The following is a 22,318-nucleotide window of genomic DNA, read 5'->3' on the forward strand; positions in this document are numbered from 1 at the left end:
GATGCTGCCCTGCACATCTTGGACTTCAGGGAGCATCTAAGGTCGCTTGCTGAGCCTGGAGCTGATGGTCTCCCAGTCTGAAGGAGGTGTGCCATTGTGGAGGAGCTAAGCTGCTAGGTCACAGAGCTGCAGGAGGTCAGCAGAGTACCCAGCATCACATGGGACAGGAAGGAATTGACTGAATCTTCCCAGAGACATTGTAGCTTGGGGAGCCCAAACATCAAATTGTAGTGGAAGGGCAGGCAGAGTCTGCCTATCACCAGGCCAGAAAGTGGAAGCTCCCATGATGGATGGATGCTGATGCCTTCTGGCCCCAGGAAGAAGACTCCTGCTCCACTCAAATATTTACATGTTCGGAATAGGTTCATCACCCTTGTAGCCCTTGTGAAGCTGGGAGCAGTGTCCAATAGAGGATGGGTGCATGCTGAGCTGCAGCCATGCAGGAGCACCTGGAGGAAGCAGCAAGTGATAGCAAGGGAAGACTCCTTGCTGCCATGGAAGAAGACCTCCATCTGCCCCCTTGACCTGCCATCTAGGGAGGTTTGCTGCTAGGGGCTCACATTCAAGATGTTGTGGAGGGGCTGCTGAGGCTTGTCTAGCACTCACACCTGCTGTGCTTCCGTGTGCACCAATGATACTGCCAGGGAAGACCGGGGTACTATCAAATGTGACTGCAAGACTTTGAGGACAATGATCAAGGGCATGGTGGCCCAGGTAGTGTCTCCTTAATCCTGATGGCAAAGAGGACAAGATGGATCTGGTGGGTCAACAAATGGTTGCACAGCTGGTGCTGACAATAAGGTTTTTGGTTTCTATGACCAAAGGGCAAATAATTGCTTGTAAGAGATGGAATAAGCATGAAAAAGAGGGGGAAGAGGGGAAAATATCTTTGCCAATGTGCTCACCAGTCTAGTAAGGAGTGGTTTAAATTAGAAATGATGTGGGAGGGAGAGAATGACTAATGATCAAGTAAGGAAGTGGTGGATGGGGCTGGCAACCAAAGGGTCTGGGAAGATGTAAACAAAATGGACCTTCTTTAATCAACAAAACCAGGCTGAAGTGGAATCACCTCAAGCATGTGCACATAAATAAGGAAGTACACATTATCGAGAAAGTTCTTCTGCCCCCTTCTAGGAATCAATATACTGAGGTCCCTCTCTGAAGTGCCTGAACACTAATGCACACAGCATGGTGAGCAGATAGGAGGAAAGAGAAGTCTGTACATTTACAGGGCTACGATCTCACTGGGATCAAGGAGGCATGGTGGGATAACCCACACAACGGGAGTGCTAGAATGCATGGATATAGGCTCTTCAGGAAGGGCAAGCTGGGAGAGTGAGGAGGGGGCGTTCCCCTTTATGTGAGAGAGGAGTAGGAATGTATGGGGCTCTGCCTGAGAGCTTTGGGCCAAAATTAGCAGGCAGAGTAAAATGAGGGACATTGTGTTCACTGTAGACTGATTTGGAAAAATAGATGAGGCCTTTTTCAGACAACTGGAAGAAGTCTCACATTTCCAAATCTTTATTTACCCTGGTAGCTGCTAGAGGAACAAGGCAGCAGGCACAAGAGATCCAGGAGGCTTTTGGCGTAGCAACTTCCTAACACAGATGATCAAGGAGCTGATGAGTTGAGGCACTCTGCTGAATCTTATACTTACAAACAAGGATGAATGACTCGAAGTGAAAGCTGTGGCTACCTTGGTGGCAGCAACCACAAAACAGTAGAGTTACAATCATGGACTGTAGGAGAGCAGGCTTTAGCCTCTTCAGAAACCTGTTTGGAAGAATTCAATGGGATACAACCCTGGAGAGAAGAGGGGTCCAGGAGATCTGAGTAGTTTTCAAGGATCGTCTCCAAGCTCAAGAACAGTCCATCTCAACAAACTGGAGATCAACCAAAGGCAGTAGGAGGTCTGCATGGATGAACAAGGAACTTCTAACTCAAACGTACAAAGGAAGTGTACAGGAGATGGAAGCAGGGAGAGGTGACCTGGAAAGACTTTAGAGACACTGTCTGAGCAGGCAGGCTTGGGGTTGGGAGAGTTAAAGCTTGCCTACAATTGAAACTAGCAAGGGACACTTATGGTAACAAGAAAGCCTTCTACATGTACATCTGCAGCAAGAGGAAGGCTAGGGAAAATGTGGGCYTGCTGCAAAATGGGGCAGGACCCCTGGTGACAAAGGACACCAAAGCAGAGGTCTTGAATGCCTTCTTTGCTTCATCCTTTGCTGGTGTAAAGGAACTGCAAGTCCCAGAAAGCAATAAAGCATTAGCCTGGTGGAGGGTCATGTTAGAGAACACTTAAACAAACTGGACATGTACAACTGCACACCAGATGGGATGCACCCACAAGTGCGGAGGGAACTGGCTGACGTTGTTGCAGAGCCCTTCTGGATTATCTGGAAAAGGACTGGAAGAGCACAAATGCCACCCCTATCTTCAAGAAGGGCAAGAATCTGGATCTGGGGAGCCGCAGTTTGGTCACCCTCACCTCAGTCCCTGGGAAGGAGATGGAGCAACTAATCCTGCATACTAGATAATCTTTCCAGATACATAAAGGACAGAAAGGTGACCTAGAGTAGTCAGTAGAGTTTCATGAAACAGAAATCATGCATAATCCATCCGATAACCTTCTATGATGAGGCTTGGCAAATGAGGGAGAAGTAGTGGATGCTATTGTTTACTTTGACTTTAGTGAGGCWTTTGACCCCATCTGCCATAATATTCACATAGACAAGCTGATGAAGCACAAGCTAGATAAGTGCATAGAGTGAGAGGAATTGAAAGCCCGCTGAATGGCCAAGTTCAAAGGATTGTGATCAGAGCTACAAAGTCCAGCTGGAGGCCAGTCACCAGTGGTGTAGCCCAGGGGTCAATACTGGATCCAATACTGTTTAACCCCTTCATCAATAACGTGTGCAAGGGGATAGAGTGCACCCTCAGCAAGTTTGGTGGTGATAAAAAGCGGAGGGGAGTGGCTGATACACCAGAGGGCTGTACTGCCATTTAGAGGGCTCTCAACAGGCTGGAGAATGGGCAGCAAAAGCCTCAAGAAGCTCAGCAACAGGAACTGCAGAGTCCTGCACCTGGTGAGAAATAATTCCATGAATCAGTACAGACTGGGGACTGACCTRCTGGAGAGCAGCTTTGCAAGTCCAGCAAAGGGCCACCAAGATGACAAAGGGACTGGAGCATCTGTCACATGAGGAGAGACTGAGAGAGCTCAGACTGTTCAGCCAAGAGAAGAAAAAGCTCGGGGGGTCTTAACAATGTGTACAAATATCTGATGGGTGGGTGCAAAGAAGATGAAGCCAACCTCCTCTCAGCRGTGCCCTGTGCCGCAGGCACAAACAGAAACACAGGAAGGCCCGTCTGAACATAAGAGAATACTTTCTCACTTTGAGGGTGACAGAGCACTGGAATAGGTTGCCCAGAGAGGCTGTAGCATCTCCATCCTTCGAGATATTGAAATCCCTGAGTGGATGCCATCCTGGGCAACCTGCTCTAGATGACTCTGCTTGAGCAGGGTGGTTAGACCAGAGAATCTCAAATCCCCTCCAATAGGAACTATTCTGCATTCTGCTCCTGCTCAAGTGTCCTCTCAATCAGAGCTGCTCTAAATGTTTTTTATGCTGTCCTCCATAGCACACAGATGTACCTATGACTCTCCTTAATCTGTTGATCTCCTTCCAATAGCCCTGGGACCTGTTGTGCAGCAGACAAGCCTTCAGGCTGCTGGAGTGAACACAGTGCAGACACTATCTGATGACAACCACTCTGAAGCTCAGCAGTGCAAATGGGATGTGGGTCAAAGAGACTTTTCACTGTTACTTCCTTTACCCACCGGTAGTGGTTAGGGATAAGTGCTTGCCTTCTGTAACGAAGGGGTCAGAAGTGTAATTTGCAGAGAATATTTTTGGTATAGAGAAAAGGGAAGTGTAGTTCTGCCATTTCCCCCAAAAGAGGAAACGCCTTTCAAAGTAAGGGCTGTCCCTAAAAGGACAGGAAGCTTGGAAACCACAAAGTGTAGCTGACTGGCTACTTAACATGTGGCTGGGATGCTCGTTGGCACATGATGGTTCTTTGCCACCTTGATTTGTGATTTTTTCTGTTTCCTGAAAGGTATCACAAAATGCAAAGATCAAAAGCTGCTTTAAAMATAAAAGAAAAATCATACCCTGTCTTTTCATCCCAGAATTCAGTTAAGAGGCTGTGGATTTCACATAAAACAAGACAAATATCTCTAAGATTATTTCATCAAAAGGAAACTAGTGACTTGGCATCATTTTGAAAATTTTATTAAAACCATAGGTTTCCATTCCATACAAAACTGAGGAGCTTTCTGTTTTTTAAAAAGTGTATTACACTGCATTATTTCCAATGTGGTTAAGTGGTTCATTGATAAAAATCTTTCTGAAAGCTATATACAGGATTAATACCACACAACTGTATAAATGTAGAGACTCTCGGTAACTTTAGCAATATATACAAACTACCTTTACACACATAAATATGGTATTTACAGCTAATAAATAACATTCAAAGCTAAATCATGTGTCCTCATGTGCAAGAACCTTCACTATCTGACGACCAAGTACTGTATGTGTTTGTATTAGATCCTGTATTAAAAGCAGACCTGTTTACACAAGTCTTGTTTCCAAAGAATCTTACATCTTAGGACAAAATTGCAACAAAATGAAGTCTGTTTGGAACAAATCACTGTATTTATTTTTAGAAGTCTCGAATGCAGTGGCTCAATGCTCAACCCTTCCCTCAGTGACTCATCCTATCTCTGCTGTAGTTGTTGGGTTAGGAAATCAAATGTGAGCAGTTTTGGAGTTGTTAATATTCCAACCTATTGCACTATTTAGAACTTTTGTTTCTATATGTAACAATAGCCATGGCTAGAAAAAAAAAGTATATATATTTGTGTATGCATATATGTGTCAGCATTGTTTTAAAGTTGGAATGATGCTTGAGAATCACCACCTTTGCACCATCTTGCATATGTGGGAAAAGATGATGAAAGCCAGAGTCAATAGCTCACATTACCACTTCTCCGAACAGCCACCTTCCAGCCTTCCTGCCTCCCCAGTACTTTGTTTATCCTCTGTAAAGCTAAATGAAGGCTATGAACCTTTCAGGGCACTAGAAAAATTACACACTAAAAAAAAAAAAAATGCAGAAAGCCTTCAATTCACCTATTTTTGGCTACTCACAGCATATCTAATTCAAGTGTTTCTCAGAGCATTTATTTTTGTGGATCGCACAGTCAGGCTCCTTTTGACTATCCCCATCTCTGCTCCTTGCTGAATCCCACCTCTCTTCAGAAAACCACACATCTAGCACCAGCACAGCACCACAGCCCAGCCACAAACAGAGGTTTGTTACTGGAAATCAGATTTCCAGTACAGAGAGCGTGACTGCAGCTTGTCAGCTGTCAGGTTCATTCAGGTCCAGACCCGATACAGCTGCCACTCAGCTACATGACTGACGTTCAGTGTCAAAGAGCAGAGTAATTGTCACGGTTTTAGCATCATGGATGCCAGCAAGGTGAAAAGTCCATTTCCTGCAGCTTCTGGTAGCTTGATTCCTTTGCACTTCCTAAATCAGCACAGTGTTGGAGGTTCGATGGCTCGATTTTTGAGAGATGAAAGCAAGTATGAAAAGTACAATATCTGCATAGGACACTGGTACTGCTGTCTTGTCCTACAACTGGATATTTATTGCAGGATAAGCTGCAAATAACACATATCTTAACAGATCATACCTATTGCTAAGCAGCACTGGCATCTACCCCCAGTATAACACATTCATAACCACAAACTAGGAAATTTATCCCCATATTCATTAAGTCCCTGACATCTTTGAGTAATAGTTTTACAGACAGGAAAGGTGTTTTTTCACATAAGAAATCTACTCGTTTGCTAAACACACACTTGAAGACAATGAGATCTGGCCATTGAACTGTCAGAAAATTCAGTTAGCCAAGCCAGGAAAAAAAACAAAACAAACAAAAAAATCTACACAAATGTTCAGTTCGGTTCTGTTCAGTTTCAGAAGACTCCTGAAATACTATATCGGTTAGAAAGAAAAGTCACGTACAAGGCTTTGATTTTTTTTTCAATAAATACTAAAAACTTGCTATAGAGGATTTGATATCAAGAAACCTTGTCACGAGGCACTATGATTAAGCAAAATTACTTATTCCTTCCCAGTACTCAAGCTTTTGGCAAGTTGTTTTGGCATTTTTTTTGTTTGTTTTTAACTATTCGGATAATGCGTCTTTATGGTTAGTAACAATTTTCTGTGTGCTGAGACTTCCTACAACAAGTCTCCTAGAATAGCTAGGAATAGCAGGCAAAAAAGCCAGCAGCAGATAAAATACTTCTATATATTTGGTTCTGAACACCCAGTTCATGGGGATGAATGGACTCTCCTCCTGCCCAGTATGGAAAAAAATCTCCATTCTTGTCACTTCTAAGCAGATTCATGAGCAGAATTTTCTTTAGAGGCTTTCTTGGCACTGCAGGGGTAAAAAGAAAAAAAAAGAAAGAAAGAAAGAAAAGTCAGGTGAAGAAGAAAAGATACTTGTTCCTTTCTGTCTTATTTTGAGACTTAAAGTTCAAAAATCTGCGAAAATAAATTAAATGATTGCAGTTTCAGTGGCTGCTGCTTAATGTAACTTGGACTTGATTTTACAGGTATACTGTACATACACAGAGAGGTCAGAAGGCCTCACCAGGTCATTGCCCTGGAGTGAAGGTCAGCACACATGCCTTTTTATGTAGAACTAGACCTCAGTTTGTAAGTGTCCCCATGAGACCTTTTGCCCATAGCAACTGCACTAAAATAAATACAACCACTTCTCCAGCTCAAACCTTCGTGGATAAAGTCCAAATAAAGTTGGCCCGTTTTTGAAAGTTTACTCTGAGTCAGGAAAAAAAATTAAACAGATAAGAAAAAACCATCAACAGCTGTTAAACACAAAGATGCAATCTCTGATGCATATCGGAGATGCAGATCTCACCTGGTGGTTGCCAGCAGCAAACACAGTGTACTGGGGAGAATACTTGTGTTTGTCTATTTAGTTTCTACATTGCCCTCCAAATCTGTCACTGGCCAGCAGGAAAAAGGGGCTCTGGACTGACTGAGCATGGATGCTTGGATGTCCTTGAATGAGGGGTAAATGTACGGCATCTTTAGATAGAGGCTCAGTTGTGAGCACCTCGTTTGTAAGCCCTCTATAACAATAGTTTATGCCTGGCCACTGGGTGAACGTGAGAGGCGGTGAAGTGTACTCGCYTTCACAGAGGTGCCAACAGCCACCCAAGGAGACCCCCAAATTCAGGGTTTTCAAGCTGCCAAAAGCAAACTTCAGGTTAGTCTTAGTTGTGACGTTCYGCAGGTCTTTAGCAGGCTACTGTACAAGTCAACCAGTATTGGGGAGGGGGGTTAAAAGTCCCCAAAGACTCCTTCCACCACTCACTCTTCCACAAGCCTAAAACGATGCTGCTTATACATACCCTCCTCGCTTCCTGTTGACCGGCTGCTCCATGCATTTCACAAATATTGCTGCTTCTTCCCCTTTTCCGAGGTGCGAGGTGCCATCTCGGGAGCAGAACACCACCCTGTGGAATAAATTCTGCACAATGACACGGCTCAGCCAGACGCATCTTTTCAGCTACAACAACAGAACTGATGCCCGGAGGCAGCTTGTATGCTTCTGTCATGTGGGGCACTACTACCTTTAGTGCCTTAACGTCAAATCACAAGGAGAAAATTACTTTGCTAAAAAGTAGAAAGCATGGATCTTGTGAGGGAAGAATCACCATACAAGAAAAACTGGTAAACGTGTTAAGCACAGAGCTAGAATTGCAGGCATAACTTTGGTGCTTTGCCTCAAACCTCCCAGTGGCTGAGACAGCAGAGCCTCTGGCACAAACTCTCTTGGATCTTTGCTTACATCGACCCTCGTGTGACTTTTGCTTCAGGTGAATGATCCTGGAAGACAGCCTTGCTCCCCTGAATGTTTGCAATAGAGTAGGCTGCCGATGCCAGCAAACCTCAGCGGCAGCTTTTATACTTATCAGTACTTCCCCTGCTCCTGTATTTGTCCACTCTGATAACTGCTTTCTTGATAAAGCAGTGGCCTTGTTTACTCAAAGTAGGAACATATTACCCACAACACTGTACATAGGACGTGAATATTCTGTTCTGGACCTGTTTTCTGTCAACAGTTTTCATGCCTAAGGAATTTGAATGTTTCAAAGGATTCATGGGAAAAACAGTCCAGTTCAGACTTTGAGTACTGTTTCAGTATTCACATATTGGCAATGTCTTATATGCCTTCAACAGAGTCTCATGTTTCTCTTTCCACTGACTATTCAGGGATTCCCAGCTCCAAGGAATTCCAAGTTAATGAAGCAATCATTTCCTGTGCAAATATAGTTTTGGAAAGGTTTTTAAAAGTCTTCTTCTAAGTATGTTCTCTGCAAGAAAACTTGTACAAATGTCCAACAAGAGAAAGGAGAGAGCAACTGCAAATACAATCAAAACTTCTAGTTTGCCAAGGTCCTCTCCTGTGTACTATAATTAATCTGGAACACGTGAGACAGTGAGATGCAAATGAATCCTGTGGGAGAAAAATTATAGACTGCAGATTCCAGGGGAACAAAGCAACTGTAAAGCCATTTGAGATAAATATGGGTTTGGTGCCACTGAAGCCCTAACTATCAGTGCTGCACCCATTTGTAATTGCTTTCCATGTTTTTTTCCCCGCCCTGTCAGGAAAAACCCACAATTAAAACTAATACACTTTATGACAATGAAAACGAGTTACTTTTTCTGAGTTTCTCCTGACTTTACTCTGACTCTCTGGATGTCGAATGTAAAAGGAGTCCACCAGTCAGACCAGCTGAAGAAAGTGTCCTTCTCCCACTGCAGCTTTATCATAAGTAGGTCACCAATATCCACTTCTGTGTAAATCAGGAAAGAGAATGTTTTGTTTGAGGAAACTTCAGGCCTGTGAGGAGGAAAAAAAAAAAAAAAGAAACAAGAAGTGGGAACTATTGCAAAGACCACAAGAGCCAACAAGACTGATCAGTAGTCCTAAAAGTAAACTATGGAGAGATTGGCGGGATTGGGGTTATACAGAGAGAAAAAAAAAGAAAATGAAGGGGAAGTTGTGAAAAACAGGACTTTCTGTACTTCTAAGAGGACGGAAACAAACTCTTCTCCATATTCCTGGTCRACAGAGGAAGAAAAAAAATGAAGGTTTTGTAGGAAGGAGGACTTTGGTCCTTCCAGGAAAGGACCAAAGGAAGGAAAAGCCTTCTGGCAGCAAGGACAGTAAAACCCTGGGATAGGCTGTCAGGCAAAGGGTGCCCATCTCCATTGCTGGTGGCTCTCTGGAGGCTGTTAGACAAACACCATCCAGGAACAATTCAGAATTTGTCTCCTTGGAAATGGATTTTGGTGCCTTCCAACCCTGAGCCCTGCCAGCCCACTCCRCATGTAAGGGCACATGTAAGCACAGACTTCACCTGATTTGCAGAGTTGTGAAAGCAACTGCCATCTCTTTGCTCAGCTTCTGTGCCAAGGCCTTCAAACCCATTTGACAACTAATTTCAGGTTACATTCTGATTTTAAGTTGCTTTAACAGAGCTGGAGTGTGACACAACAACTTAGAAAGGGAAAAAATGACAACGACATTGATCCATGACAAGATCGAGCCTTGGCAAGCTGTAACCACAGATTTCCATAGCTGGAGCTAGAAATACAGACTTTGCAACTGGGGCTTTAACAGATTTGGGCTAGACAGCAGTGGGGTAGCAAAACATAGGGGAATCAGTTGCATTGCAGTGTTTTCTGTTCCTACTTACAGTGTGAAAGCAATGTTCTCACTCTCGTCTAGTGTACCATACAAAGAGATCAGGAAAGGCTGGTTTGTCTTGGTTGTATTGGTCTTCCCAAAGAAATGGATTTTGACCTGGTAATGAAAGACTGGAAGAAGAAGATGAAAGAAAAGCGTGTTATGAAAAAGCCTAGGGTTCCAAAGAGATACTACTGATGACCAAACACTTAAAAAAAATAAAATAAAAAGTGCAAATCCCAGTCTGGAATATGCCAGTATCACTAAATGGAGGAAGCTTGTGGGTATTCAGGAAAATATTTTTCTGAGGAGGTAAAATTTAGAATGCAGAGGCATCACATTTAAAAACCTTTACAACCCTTGCAACTAAACTGGATGTTTAGCTGAGTGGCACATTAGTAATCATGGGTTCTGCAGCATGGTCTTGAAACCTGTTATAAATGTGCACGACTTGCACACTTCGGCTTGAATCAAAGAAGCTATGCTCTGCTCCTCATAAAGGGGCTTGTTGAAGTATATTCAGCCTTGTGACACTGCGTATTAAGTTCCAAATGCCAACCAAACACTACTCTTACATCTCTTCCAACCCTGCAAGCATTTTCCCTCTAATTACTGATCCATCACACTGTTCCTCTCTGCTCACAATACATGCAAAGCCATGTGGCACAGTCAAAGCTAGAGAAAAAAATCCAGCTTAGCATTTATTTCTCTATCTGAAAGCCTTCCAGTTTTGGCATCGTACTTCTCAGACCTACCAGTATGACAGTGAAAATTCAGAAGATTTTAACGTAAGGTGTGGTGCTTCTCTGGCCAAAGGTGGTATGAAGCCATAAGTCTGATGGCTGCACATCTTTAAGTTACCCATCAGGCTGAGCTTCACTGATTATTTTCCCAGCAGCAGGAAAAACTCATTTGGAGGAAAAAAGTACTGGAAAAATTCAGAAGACTCAATTGTTCCAAGTGGAGTCACTGCCCCAGCTGCACAGTAAATCATCTTCACATTTTGTCACTTAAAAGTTTGTTACAAAACATTTCCCTTTTTATCTTCTACAGAAGAAATTCCTCACTAGAAATAAATTCTCCCTTCAAATGCTGGACCTTGCTCACCACAGGTACCGAAGAAGAAATATTACCGTCTGGGACATGGACCCACTCCTACCCAGAGCTGAGCAAAACTACCACTCCTGCCCACCAGCAAGCAGACTGGACCTACCTTTATAGGGCATCTGCGCACGAGTCTTCAAGTACATTTTGCTGTTTCTCTTCGTTCTGACTCTGTTGACCTTATAACCCAAATTGTTGCAACGGTTCTTCCGGCAGCTCAGGCAGAGGCCCTTCTCAAAGGCCTCCTTCGTGTTGCAGCGGTAGGCCATGCTTGGCTTTTCTTCATAGAGGAGGGAGTCAATGAAGAGGTGAATGGATCGTTCATGAGAGCACTTCACTAGCTGATCCACATCTTCAAGGAGAGAAAAAAAGATATATATTATATATAATATTTTATTCATATATATATGTGTATGTGTGTGTGTGTGTACGCGCGCGCACGTGTGTGTACATATAGGTAGGTAATGCCAGCAATGGGCAAAAACCCTATTTCAAAGTTGGGCTTTGAGTTGGAGAGTTTTAAAAGCACCTAGAAGAAGAACAAATTCCTGTGCCTCTCAGAGGATCTCTGCTTGTAGGAAGCCCACAGGCTACATAAGATCTTCCTTTAGATGTCACACTGCTTGCTACAGAGTAGTCTTACCAGCAAAGCCTTTTTCTGCAATCAGACGAAGAGCCTCTCCTAAGTTGCAGCCTGGCTGGAAGCCTCCACCGTTAGGATAAATGTCGACATGTCCAACTGGTTTCTGAATCCCAATGCTGCGATCCGGAGAGCCCCGAGTGTAGGTGTGTAGGACATCCACAAAGTCTGCATCGTCCGGGGAGAGGCGGGTGGGGGCATCGGCATACTCAAAGGTGGGACCAGCAGGATCCAGCCCTTCACAGGAAAGCCACAAGAAAAGGACTGAGATGACAGTCTGTCGAAACACTGCCAGTGGTAGCAAACACCAAACTCAGCAACTGGGCTGGAGCTTTTCTTAACGATGTCACTACCGATGCTACAGGGGGCCCATTTAAGTAACACCCATGCTTGCAGGAGGATTAAATGCCCTAGCTTGAAATGCTGTCATCTTTTCTTTAAAAATGTGTATGCAAACATATGTAAAAAWGCACAAATAACTTCTCCATAGCTGTAACGTTTACAGTGGATGGAAGAAACTAGCTAATAAATATTTTCTCARTGTTTTCCTCTCTTGTCAAGAGACTGAGGAAGTTAAAAACTTCTATTTGAAGTGTCTGAAGCATGGAAAATGTCTTGCTGCTAGCTCCCTGTCACGGGGACAAGTAGGGAACATAAATGAGAGTTTCACTGTTTGCATGCCTAAGGGGAGGGGGAATATTATGGTACATTTCCAACTTGCAGCAACACTGTAGCATCAAAAACATTCACTGCTATYCTGCCAGGAAATAAAAACTTCCATTTATAAAACAAGCACAAGCAGCTTCTGTTACTGTATAATSTTTCACATCATGACAACACACCTGGGACATGGCTGCATGCAAAGCTGTCCCCATGGGATGCCTTCTCCATCTAGCACTCCACCGGGGACAAGTACCCAGGTGAGCCCACCGCAGGACACCTGTCCACCCCTCCACCACCCTGGCTTCTGCTGAAAGGACTTCAGGGACTCATCCCTGCGCCCAAGGGCTGTGCTGCCTCCCCAGGGAAATGTCATCCTGGGCACTGAGGGGTAAAACAGAGCATTGGTATTTGAGTGATTTGAATCACTCAGCTCTCAGATGGCAACAGATCAAAATGAGGCACTTGCAGCTGGTGTTACGCTACCCCGTTAGGTGTTGCTGCTCCCGGGCAAGGACAACCCAAGAGCTTGTGCATTAGCTCTTGCACTACTGCTGTTTCCAGACTAGCACAGTAGTGTGCATGTGTTCATACTAGCTTGCAGTGTGGTGTGAGCTACCTCACACAGCACTGCATCCAGCATACTACTCTGTCTCCATAAGCAGACATTTAAGCGTGCACAGAAACAAGGCAGTCACATGCAGCCTTCCAAACCCTTCCCAATGCTCTCCCAGTATTATTTCAGCCTGGATTAAATAAGTAAATCATAACAGACTCAAGTAGTAAGCCATAGCGGGTCTCTTCTGATTATTTGTTCAGTTTCCCCTTGAGCTAGTATAAACTTCTTGCTTCCACAGCATCCATTCACCATGAGCTCTGCAGATACTACACCCACTGCAGGAGTATCCCCTGCTTGGGCCAACCCCCACCAGTGTCAAGAGATGGCTTCTGGCTCAGGAAGAGCTAGTTGAAGTTCTTGTGCTGCAAGAGATAGCAACCTTCTCCAAGCCAGGGATTTGGTTAGCCTCTGTCACACCCCCAAGCTGGTCTCTCCTCAAGGCTGATGAATCCCTGCCTACTTACTTTTGCACACAAGCGCATTGAGGTTTCACACTTGCCACCTTTGTTGCTCTGCTCTCAAGCTTCKCCCATTCTACTAAATAAATAATATCAGCCCCATCGATTTAAGGAAGTATGAACACATAGCCTAAGCAATAAGGAACAATTATTCTGGTGATCTCCCACGGGGAAGTGATACTTCCAGAAGGAAGAGATAGGACCCTCCACTTTCCACAAATTCAGGTTTTCTTACCAGTAATTCTGTTGACCTTCTTCTTGGTCAGACTCCCAGCAATGCCAGCAGCATGAGCACCCAGACTGTATCCCAGCAAGTGGACRTTGTTGAGAGGGTAGTTGATTTCCTCCTGGAGGAGGAAGCTTTGTTTAAAGTTTGAAGTCAAATCTGATATCATCAGAAGATGTGGGGTTGGGAGAGGAAACTTATCTCAAAAACTRGAATTTTCCTTTGAATCATAAGCAATAATAGAGGGAAAAGCCAGTAAATATAATTAACATCACTTTACTCTGTTTTAGTTAATTTGAGTTAACCAGTTTAAGACAAAAATCTAAGCAGAAATGAATGCAGAACTTGGGACACAACACAGGACACATCTCCTCAAATACATATATTTTTCTACCAATATAGAAGTAGTAATGCTTTCTGGATCCCCTAAATGTTTTCCAAAGGCAGGGCAGACTAAGTGTCTCCCACATGCTGGTTGCTGTATAAGCTATAGGAACGTGCCTTCCACAGCTACCTCTCACCGAGCCTTTAGACATAGTCTGTGGACCCACAGGGCTCCATGGACTACAAGGTGAAAGTCTCCAGACTGTAATATAAAAGGCCTCCTTGTRTCAAGATAGCCACAGAAGTAAACCCAGAATTTTTTCAGTCCAGCAAAACACTGTCTGTGACAGCTCAACCCCATTTATCCTACAGGAGATTATTAACATAGCTGYGTCGTTGCTGCTTTGTCTCCTAAGACTTCTTTATACATAACGTGTGGCATGTGTGACTGCACRTCTTACCTCCATCCAGTCAATAAACATAGCGACATCCTTGCCCACCAGCTTCGTGTAGGCAGCAGACACTGGGTAGTGCTGCTGAGCCCGAATCAGCCAGTCAACTACAATGACATTTGAGTCAGGTTCCCTCTTGTACAGAGCATCCACCAGCTTCGGGACCCAACTTTCATACATCCCTGTCACCTGGTTTTAAAAAGAAAAAAAACAAAAACAAAACACTTAATATTGGTGGCAAACAAGCAYGTCTGCTGAGACATCTAACACTGTCCATCAGGAGTGTTGTCAAACGTAACTCCCAGAAGGAGATTCCTCCCCTTGCTTCTTACCGTCCATCCATGGATCACGACGAAGGTTTTACTGGTGTAGTTGAAGTTGCAATGTGCCAGGGTTTCCACTTGCCCAGGAACCAGGTAGCASACATCCTCGTCGGGCTCAGCAGCTGTCCGTAAGGAAAATTTGCTCTCAATTCCCTCAAAATTCTTCTCAGCTCCTGCAGTGCAAGAACATAGGAAACAGAATGGTGTTTCAGAAGTAGTAAGGCAAACAGATCTGCTGTAGGAAGGCTAATAGTAAGTGATAGACAGTCACAGGCATGATCTTGGAAAGACATCAAAAAACAGACAAGAAATGGCACTCGATTTTCATTTACCTCAGTGCTCCTTTTGCACCACAAGGGCTATGTAAAAGGAAAAACAGGGTGAGAACTGCTMCCATCTGAAGGTCCTAACTCTGCTAAAATGGGGAGAGTCTGCCCAGCTGCCAGATACATACATACAGTACAAACAAGCCAGTATTTTCTCCATTGTACTATTAATAAGAAATCTGTGAATTATCACAGTGGCAGAGAAAACTGTACGGGGAGTGTCATACTGTATGTGGTAAAGCAACAAATTCCTGCTACACTGTGATATATTTTGATGGCACATTTCCCACATCACTTCATCACTAATCACTCTAACAAGGCTCCTTTTAGCATCCAGTAGTTGAGTCCATCAGAGGTAACAGCCATAAACTCATCATGGACTTACAACAAAACACAGGTGTTAGTCTTTGCACCAACAGAGAAAACCAGTAGCTGAGATTATCAAAAACACTTTAAGGGAACTTAACTGAGCTAGCAAAGCAGAAGTCTGTATTTTGAAGACAATATTATTTCAGATCATCTGATAATTGGGTTTTGAGAAAAATCTTTTGCCTGAAGATATTTTGAATCCAGAGGGGGTGAAGACTATGCACTAGTAGTAACACAGCATATGATGGGCCATGCCTGAAAGGACCACTTCTTTCTCAGAGCACACTCTCCAGTTTCCAGATTCAAAATATTAATTGCTCTCTTTGTTCCTGACAAGGCAGATGAGTGACTTTAGATTTTCTGCTTGCTGACCCCTTTGTCTAGAAGGGAACTTAAATGTCTCCTCTTTTTAGGTCTAATTCAACACCTAAGCACCTCTCTTCAGCAGACCCTGAAATTAATTATAGACTTAAGCATACACTCCAATGCTTTTCTGAAACTAGGCCCTACTTTGGCAACTTTCACTTAGCAAATATTGATCGCTCGTTTTCCAAGTGCAACTGAAGCTAGGCCAACTCTGTCCTACTCAGTGTCGTTTCCTGGCATCCCACCCTCCGAGGTTTCGCAAGTATCTAAGGACACATTGATGAATGGCTAAGAGCCACCACAGGCAATGCAAAAGTACAAGGTGAAGTCCTCCTGTGAGACAGGCAGAACATCTCTGCTCTCCTTCTATTCCCTTTGTAGACGAGTTTTTTTTTTTTTTTTTAGCATATCTGTATTTCTCTGTGAAGTTGTGCTGCATCACTCAGAGGCTACTTCCACAGTGAATTATTCATTGTTTCCTAAAACTTCGTCTTTGGGGCTCAGTCAAACTACACATAAAAAAACATCTATTCCTGTGACCTTCAGCTCAYGGCAGAAGATCTCTGAGACAGTGGTCTGACATCAGCCGCTTAAGGTTGCCGAAGCCCATGGGGCTCCCCACCCACAGAAGTAAAGCCTGAGCAGAGGCACGACATGAACTGCTTGCTGTGCAGAGGCAGTGCTCAGCACCCCACTGGACCTTGACTGCATCGAGGTGGCCAGCTAATCCAGGGTAACTACACGGTGGGCCCCCTCCCTGCCTCTTCTACCCCAGGAACAGATGCAGTTTACAACATTCCCAAAATATTTTTTTTTCATCCAAACAGGGTGAAAATAACAACTTACCTATGTGTTGTGAAAACACACAAACTGGCTATGCTAGCCGAATTTGCTTGCCCTGCAACTGATCCTAGTTCTAGGTCTTTTACAGAAGAAGCTGCCCCTTTTTTGTACCTTTCGTGTTCAAAACTTCACTACTCAGAGTGCAAAACTGCTTTCTGAAACTTTTTTTTAGCCAGAAAAAGGTAAGACCTGCAGACTGATTAGTTGTTCATTAAATACAATTACTTAACTTTCACTCAGCAATGAAACTGTAAAACATTAAAAATACCAAGAACAGCTTTCAATCATAAAGTGTACAGCACAAGGTCATTCAATTATATATAGTTCTGTCCACATAGGAAGGAGGACAAAAATAGTCCACCTGCTCACTAGTCATACTACTTCCTTTCATATTTAGGAATCATTTCCCTTCCTCAATTAAACCTGTCTGATAATCTGTCTCATTGTGTGTTCTCAAACACAAACTGACATCTGTCTCATTGCGTGAAATACATGCCATAATGTGCAAATAGCTCAAACTGTCTCTCTTAGGTTTGTCATAAGCTTATTTCCCTCAATCTATACTTTGAATTTTATGTCACTAACGAGGAGAGTCTGCAGTATAACAGCCTCTTCCCCTGTAGAGGTGCAAAGTGCTCCACAAACATTAATATGCTTCAGTCTCATAAAAACTTTGGGTGGGATTTAGGGTATAGTAGGAATTCAGCCAGCACTGAAATGCAGGCACCTCTGTCAAAGCAGCAGCTGCAAAGCAACAGCCCATAAGTTAGGGAAATGGCAGAAGGCCACCTGCTCAGCTGGCTACGCTGCAGAAGGAATTAGAAAGTCAGAAGAAATTATGATTAGCATCTTTTAAGCTCACAAAAAGTGTCATAGCGTCTGATGGCCACCCGTGCTCAATTCCCAACAGCAAAGATAACCAACCCCAGCAAACTTCAGTCATCTGGAGGGTACTAACACTACCCCTTAACGATGTATTAATTAAGAAGCAGTCCTCAAAAAATTCCTGTGTTCAGCTTTGCAAATTCTGGCTGGGTCACAGCACAAGCCAATTCATCTGTACCTCACACGGTAAAATTAGGATGTGCTTCAAGCAATACCATCTAGTCTCCTACCATTTGCAGATTTAACTTTAGAAATACCATAACGAAGTAGGTAATAATGTATATGCATTCACCATACATATTGACTGATACCTACATACACCATGCTTTAAAACTGCAGCAGGATATCCCTTCAGGAGGCTAGCATTTGCCGGTTCCACATTCGCATCTTATAAGCACTGTCTTGGTCTCGTTAACAAAATAATTGAGACAGACTGTGTCATGAATAGACTTTTGTCACAAACCTTTTCCTCATTGATTTAAAATGAGAAGTCTCCTTGAATCATGTTCTAATTTTCCAGTCAAACATTATGGCAGCAGGTTTCATTCCTAGAGTCTTACACAAAGCCAAAGAAATGCAGAAACTCTCTATGCAAACACTCACTCACCTCTGGTTAACTAAAGATGTGTTTTAACACAAGTTAGTTAAACCAGTACAAATCCACACAGAGAGAGTCTTCAGCACGTTTCTGAATGGTGGGTACTAATTTAGCAGAATTTGCTTCAGGCTTGATATAATGGAGATGGATAGAAATCAGGTATAAAGAAAATGATGTGTGCCTATATTGAAATGTTGAAGTAGTTTTAGCAAAAAGAATGCAACTCTATTTCTAAACAAGACCTTAAAGAGAAACAGATCTGGAGGTTTAAATATATATAAAAGCAAAACTTTGCCTTTGCACACTTTCTAGAACCTAGTGCAGCAGAGGTAATAAAACACGTGTCCTGTGTTGCAAAAACTTACAGGCACACAGTTGCAAATACAGGCCCTGTTATAAAGTTTTCTGGCCACTGCTGTGTGTTTAGGGCTGGCAAGGTGGCCCATAAAGGGATATCCAGATATCTAGGGAACTGGAAAAAGCAGAACTAAGAATTAAGCCACCAATTTCAGATTGGAGCAGGCTTTTCTGACAGCATACAGGCTCTATTGCCAAATTCTGTAATTTTATCACTCTCTGCAAACTTTATATTGCTTTTCTTAAACCTCTATTTACACACTCTCAACTTTAATCTTCTAAAAAATCTGTCCTGTAATTCCAGGTATACTGTAAAATCTTGGAACTCTGAAGAAAGTGCTAGACAAATACTTAGGAAAATAGGAAAATTCAACTATTGAATTTTCCCATATTTTATTTTAACCAAATGCACTCTACTTTGGACCTGCAGTTTGTGAAATTTAATTAAATCCGAGATTCCTACCAATTCTGAAAGAACACCACTGACTTTAAGCATTCTGACACAGTACAAATGTAAGTTTACACAAGAATCAAGAAGAGAATTCAGCCTCAAATTTCCTTCATGGGAAGCCTAAGCCAAGCTTGCAGTTGATTTTGATGGAGGAAACTTTATCACTAGTCAGCTGGGTGGAGAACTTGAACTCTGAGGAATAACAGCATCTGGAATATTAAGCAAAATTAAACTGCCAGCCTCAGACACAGGCAATCAAAGATCATAATAATGCAGTTGCCAAAATCAGTGCACTTGACTAACCTGCGAATTAAATAGGGAAGCTTTGACAAACAAGAGTTTCCTCACATTATTTACATAGAAATGAAAATACTATTAGCTACGTGCAATGAACATACTTCTTGCCCATGTAAACTGAAGGTAACACACACAAGCACAGAGGCACACATCTGCACATAAAATCAAACATTTACAGAACCAGCTAGAGATAACTGAAACAGCTTGTTCTCCAGCTGATAACTGGTGTGATGGTAATGCATCAGTTGCACTGAATTCCTGCACAGCTTCTCTAGCAAACTCACATAATAAAGGGACTCTATCACAGAAAGTATTATCGCTTAATTTGATCTATAGAATAAACTGAAACCAGACTACTGTGTTGCAACCTCATAAAATCCACCCCATAAGTCAGGTTATTGTTTAACTTTGCTGTGAAAGAAATTCCACTTCCAGTTTATTTATGTCTTCCTTAGGGGTAGAGCCCAGAGCCCAACTTCTCTCACACTTCCCCGCAATGCTGGTGGCAAGACCAACACCTCTGAAAAGCTGAAGCTGAGATGCTGAGTGGAGATCTGCCTGCTCAAGCCCTGCAGCTGGTGGTAGGAGGCAAACCCCAGCTCTTGCACTGTGCACATCGGTGCTTGCCCCACATCTGAGGCGCTCCCTGTCCACCAGATGCTTACTCAGCTGCARCTAGGAGGCTTGTAACTCAGTCAACCTAACAGCAGATCTCTTGCCTTCCATCAGACCCTCTGGGGTATCTGGAATTAGGCCAAAACAACAAAATACGATCAGTGTCAACTTTACAGTAGTAAGGACCAAATGAGGCATGAAAAAGCCACGCCATGCAAGTACCTAAGAAATTCCTGCACCTAGGGAATTCCAGGAGGCTTTCCTGTGAACACTTACCCTGATGCAACTCTCCAGTGCACTTCTGACAGCCCGCGTGACTCACCTCTGCTCTGCCTCAGAAATGMATTGCTGCTGGAAAGACTGTGCCACAGCTGCTCTGGCAGGTCTGTCCCAAACAGCCATAGCACAAGCTGGCAGAGCACATCACACAACAGTGTAAATCTGGTATAACCCCTGACTATGGATTTACACTGGTAAAAATAGAGAACAGCATGTATTCCCAGAAATGTTATCTTCTCCTGGAACATCAATGTTACCTTCACCTTGATTTTTTTGATGTTGTTTATTAAAGACTCTGGATTCCTGGAGGGCTGGATCATGTATTTTCCACGGTTTCAAAACATCTTTTTACTATGGTGAGCAAGAAATAGTGTGAGAGTCAAGGCTTAGATAGTTTTAGGATAGGCACACAACCTCTTCTCATATAACCTATTTCTATGGAGAACTAATACATTCATTAGTTTTATACAAAGSTATTTCTAGAGAGATGAAAGCTTGCTCAAAAAGAAAGTTATCTCGCTTGATGAGATTAAGGTACTCTGAGGAAAATCACTTTTGATTGCCTCTGATGGCACAAGACAAAATTTAATACAAGAATACATTCCTTTGGCTGTGTCCTAGCACCCCATCCTTACTTCTGAGTACTTCTCTCCAGCTTCTTTATACAGAAAGGAAATAACAGAGGCATCCACACTGAAAAAGAGCAGTCTCTATTGCCCACTTCAGTGTCACTTTGTGGCTACAACAGATACATACACATTTTCTTCTAACAGCGTGGACTTTTAAAGATACACTAATCTCTCACACACAATGTCTAAGAAAGCGAGACCTTGACAGGGCCCTGCTATCATAAATTTAAGGAGTAGTAGACTATTACCAACCAACCTCTTTGCTTAATCTGCAAACATCTTGCAGATTAAAGAGGAGAGCATTAGTGAGCATCTACTAGTCACTATGCGCAGATGTTCTAACAGCTATATCATGGGGGGGGCCTACACACACAAATATAGGTAAAGCAGTATAGGCATAGTAATGTACATGTATGCACATAATAAAGTACACATATGTAGATGCTGCTAGGGAATATCCCTCTGTTAGCATCTTCTCCTAATTGATTCTGTTGCATTAAAGGCATTAACTACAACCCAGAGGTATCATCATGACCTTGATGAAACTCAGCCGTGCCTTGGACAAGCGCTGATTTCCCACCCTGCATTTCCTAGGCACCAAGGACGGTGGGAAGCCGGGAAGCAGGACACCAGCGGGACACGGGGCTTCCACGCATGGCCGACGAGGCCCTCGTGGGACCCTTGAGGGTGGAGGGGCCCCACCGCCCCAGGTGCCACTCTTGCTTCCAGTARGGGACTCTCAGCAGCCACCTCGCCCCCGGGGCAAGAGCCGGGCTGCCCCCGCGGCCCCCCACACCGCATCTCCCCCAGGGAATGCGAGAGCCCCCTTCGCAAAGCACCCACCGTGCAACACACCCGGCGGCTGCACCCCCTCCTCCCCCGCGTCGGGGGGCACGCAGCCCGCCCCCCCCAGCACCCCTCCGAGCTGGAAACAACCCCCCGCTCCCCACCGCGGCGCGACACTTGCCCCCGCAGCCGCCCCGCAAAGCGGCGGGCGCGCACCGCCGCGGAGCCGCCGCGCCGCCCCGTCGGGGCTGCAGCCGGTGCCGGGGCCCTCACTCACCGTCGTCGGGGGCCGCGCACGGCGCGGGCACCCAGCGCAGGCAGAGGCACAAGGCTGCCAGCAGCGCCGCCCGCCCCATGTCGCCTCCTCGGCTCGCTCTCCTCGCGCTCTGGCGTGCCGGAAAAGTTTCCGTGCAGGAAAATAAATAAATAAATAAATAAATAATAAAATAAATCAAAATAAATAACTAAATATAAAGTTTGCAAAGAGTTGCAAAGCAAAAAGGGGGGAAAATAATAACAATAATAATAGTAATAAAAATTAAGCTCACTCAAGGAAAAGCTAGCGGCCCCTAAAGCGCCCCAGCTGCRGCACACTGCCCCGCCTCTGCCACCGCGGCTCCCGGCCGGGCACTTATGTCCCCGCCGATATGCAAATATGCAAATAAGGCCCGCACTCATTGGCCACACCGCCGGGGGCGGGGCCGGGGCTGCCGGGGCTGGAGGGGCTGGGGGGKKGGGGGGGGCGCCGCCCCCGCTGGCCCGGGGCAGCCCCAGCACGGCACGGCACAGCACGGCACGGCAGACCACGGACCGGACCAGCACCACATGGTGCAGCCC

At 44.2% G+C, this 22,318-nt stretch overlaps 1 protein-coding gene across 2 annotated transcripts; it reads right to left on the reverse strand.

Annotated features, from left to right (window-relative positions):
• Positions 1-4,282: 4,282 nt before the first annotated feature.
• On the reverse strand, positions 4,283-22,091 carry LPL (lipoprotein lipase). Of its 2 annotated transcripts, XM_085317687.1 has the most exons (11): positions 22,030-22,091; positions 21,759-21,867; positions 14,690-14,853; positions 14,367-14,546; positions 13,591-13,702; positions 11,622-11,855; positions 11,088-11,330; positions 9,885-10,005; positions 8,843-9,025; positions 7,527-7,631; positions 4,283-6,526 (listed from the first exon to the last, which is right to left on the reverse strand). In XM_085317687.1, exons 2-11 carry the CDS (start codon positions 21,835-21,837, stop codon positions 6,481-6,483), a joined length of 1,467 nt encoding a protein of 488 aa, XP_085173813.1. In that variant the 5' UTR covers positions 21,838-21,867; positions 22,030-22,091; the 3' UTR covers positions 4,283-6,480. The 2 variants fall into 2 exon arrangements, with proteins under 2 accessions (XP_085173813.1, XP_085173821.1); XM_085317695.1 differs by lacking the exon at positions 8,843-9,025.
• Between the last annotated feature and the right edge of the window lie 227 nt (positions 22,092-22,318).

The sequence above is a fragment of the Rhea americana genome, unplaced genomic scaffold (genome assembly GCF_003343005.1).
Source record: "Rhea americana isolate MKP2758 unplaced genomic scaffold, rheAme1 scaffold_115, whole genome shotgun sequence".
In the NCBI taxonomy this organism is placed as follows: domain Eukaryota; kingdom Metazoa; phylum Chordata; class Aves; order Rheiformes; family Rheidae; genus Rhea; species Rhea americana.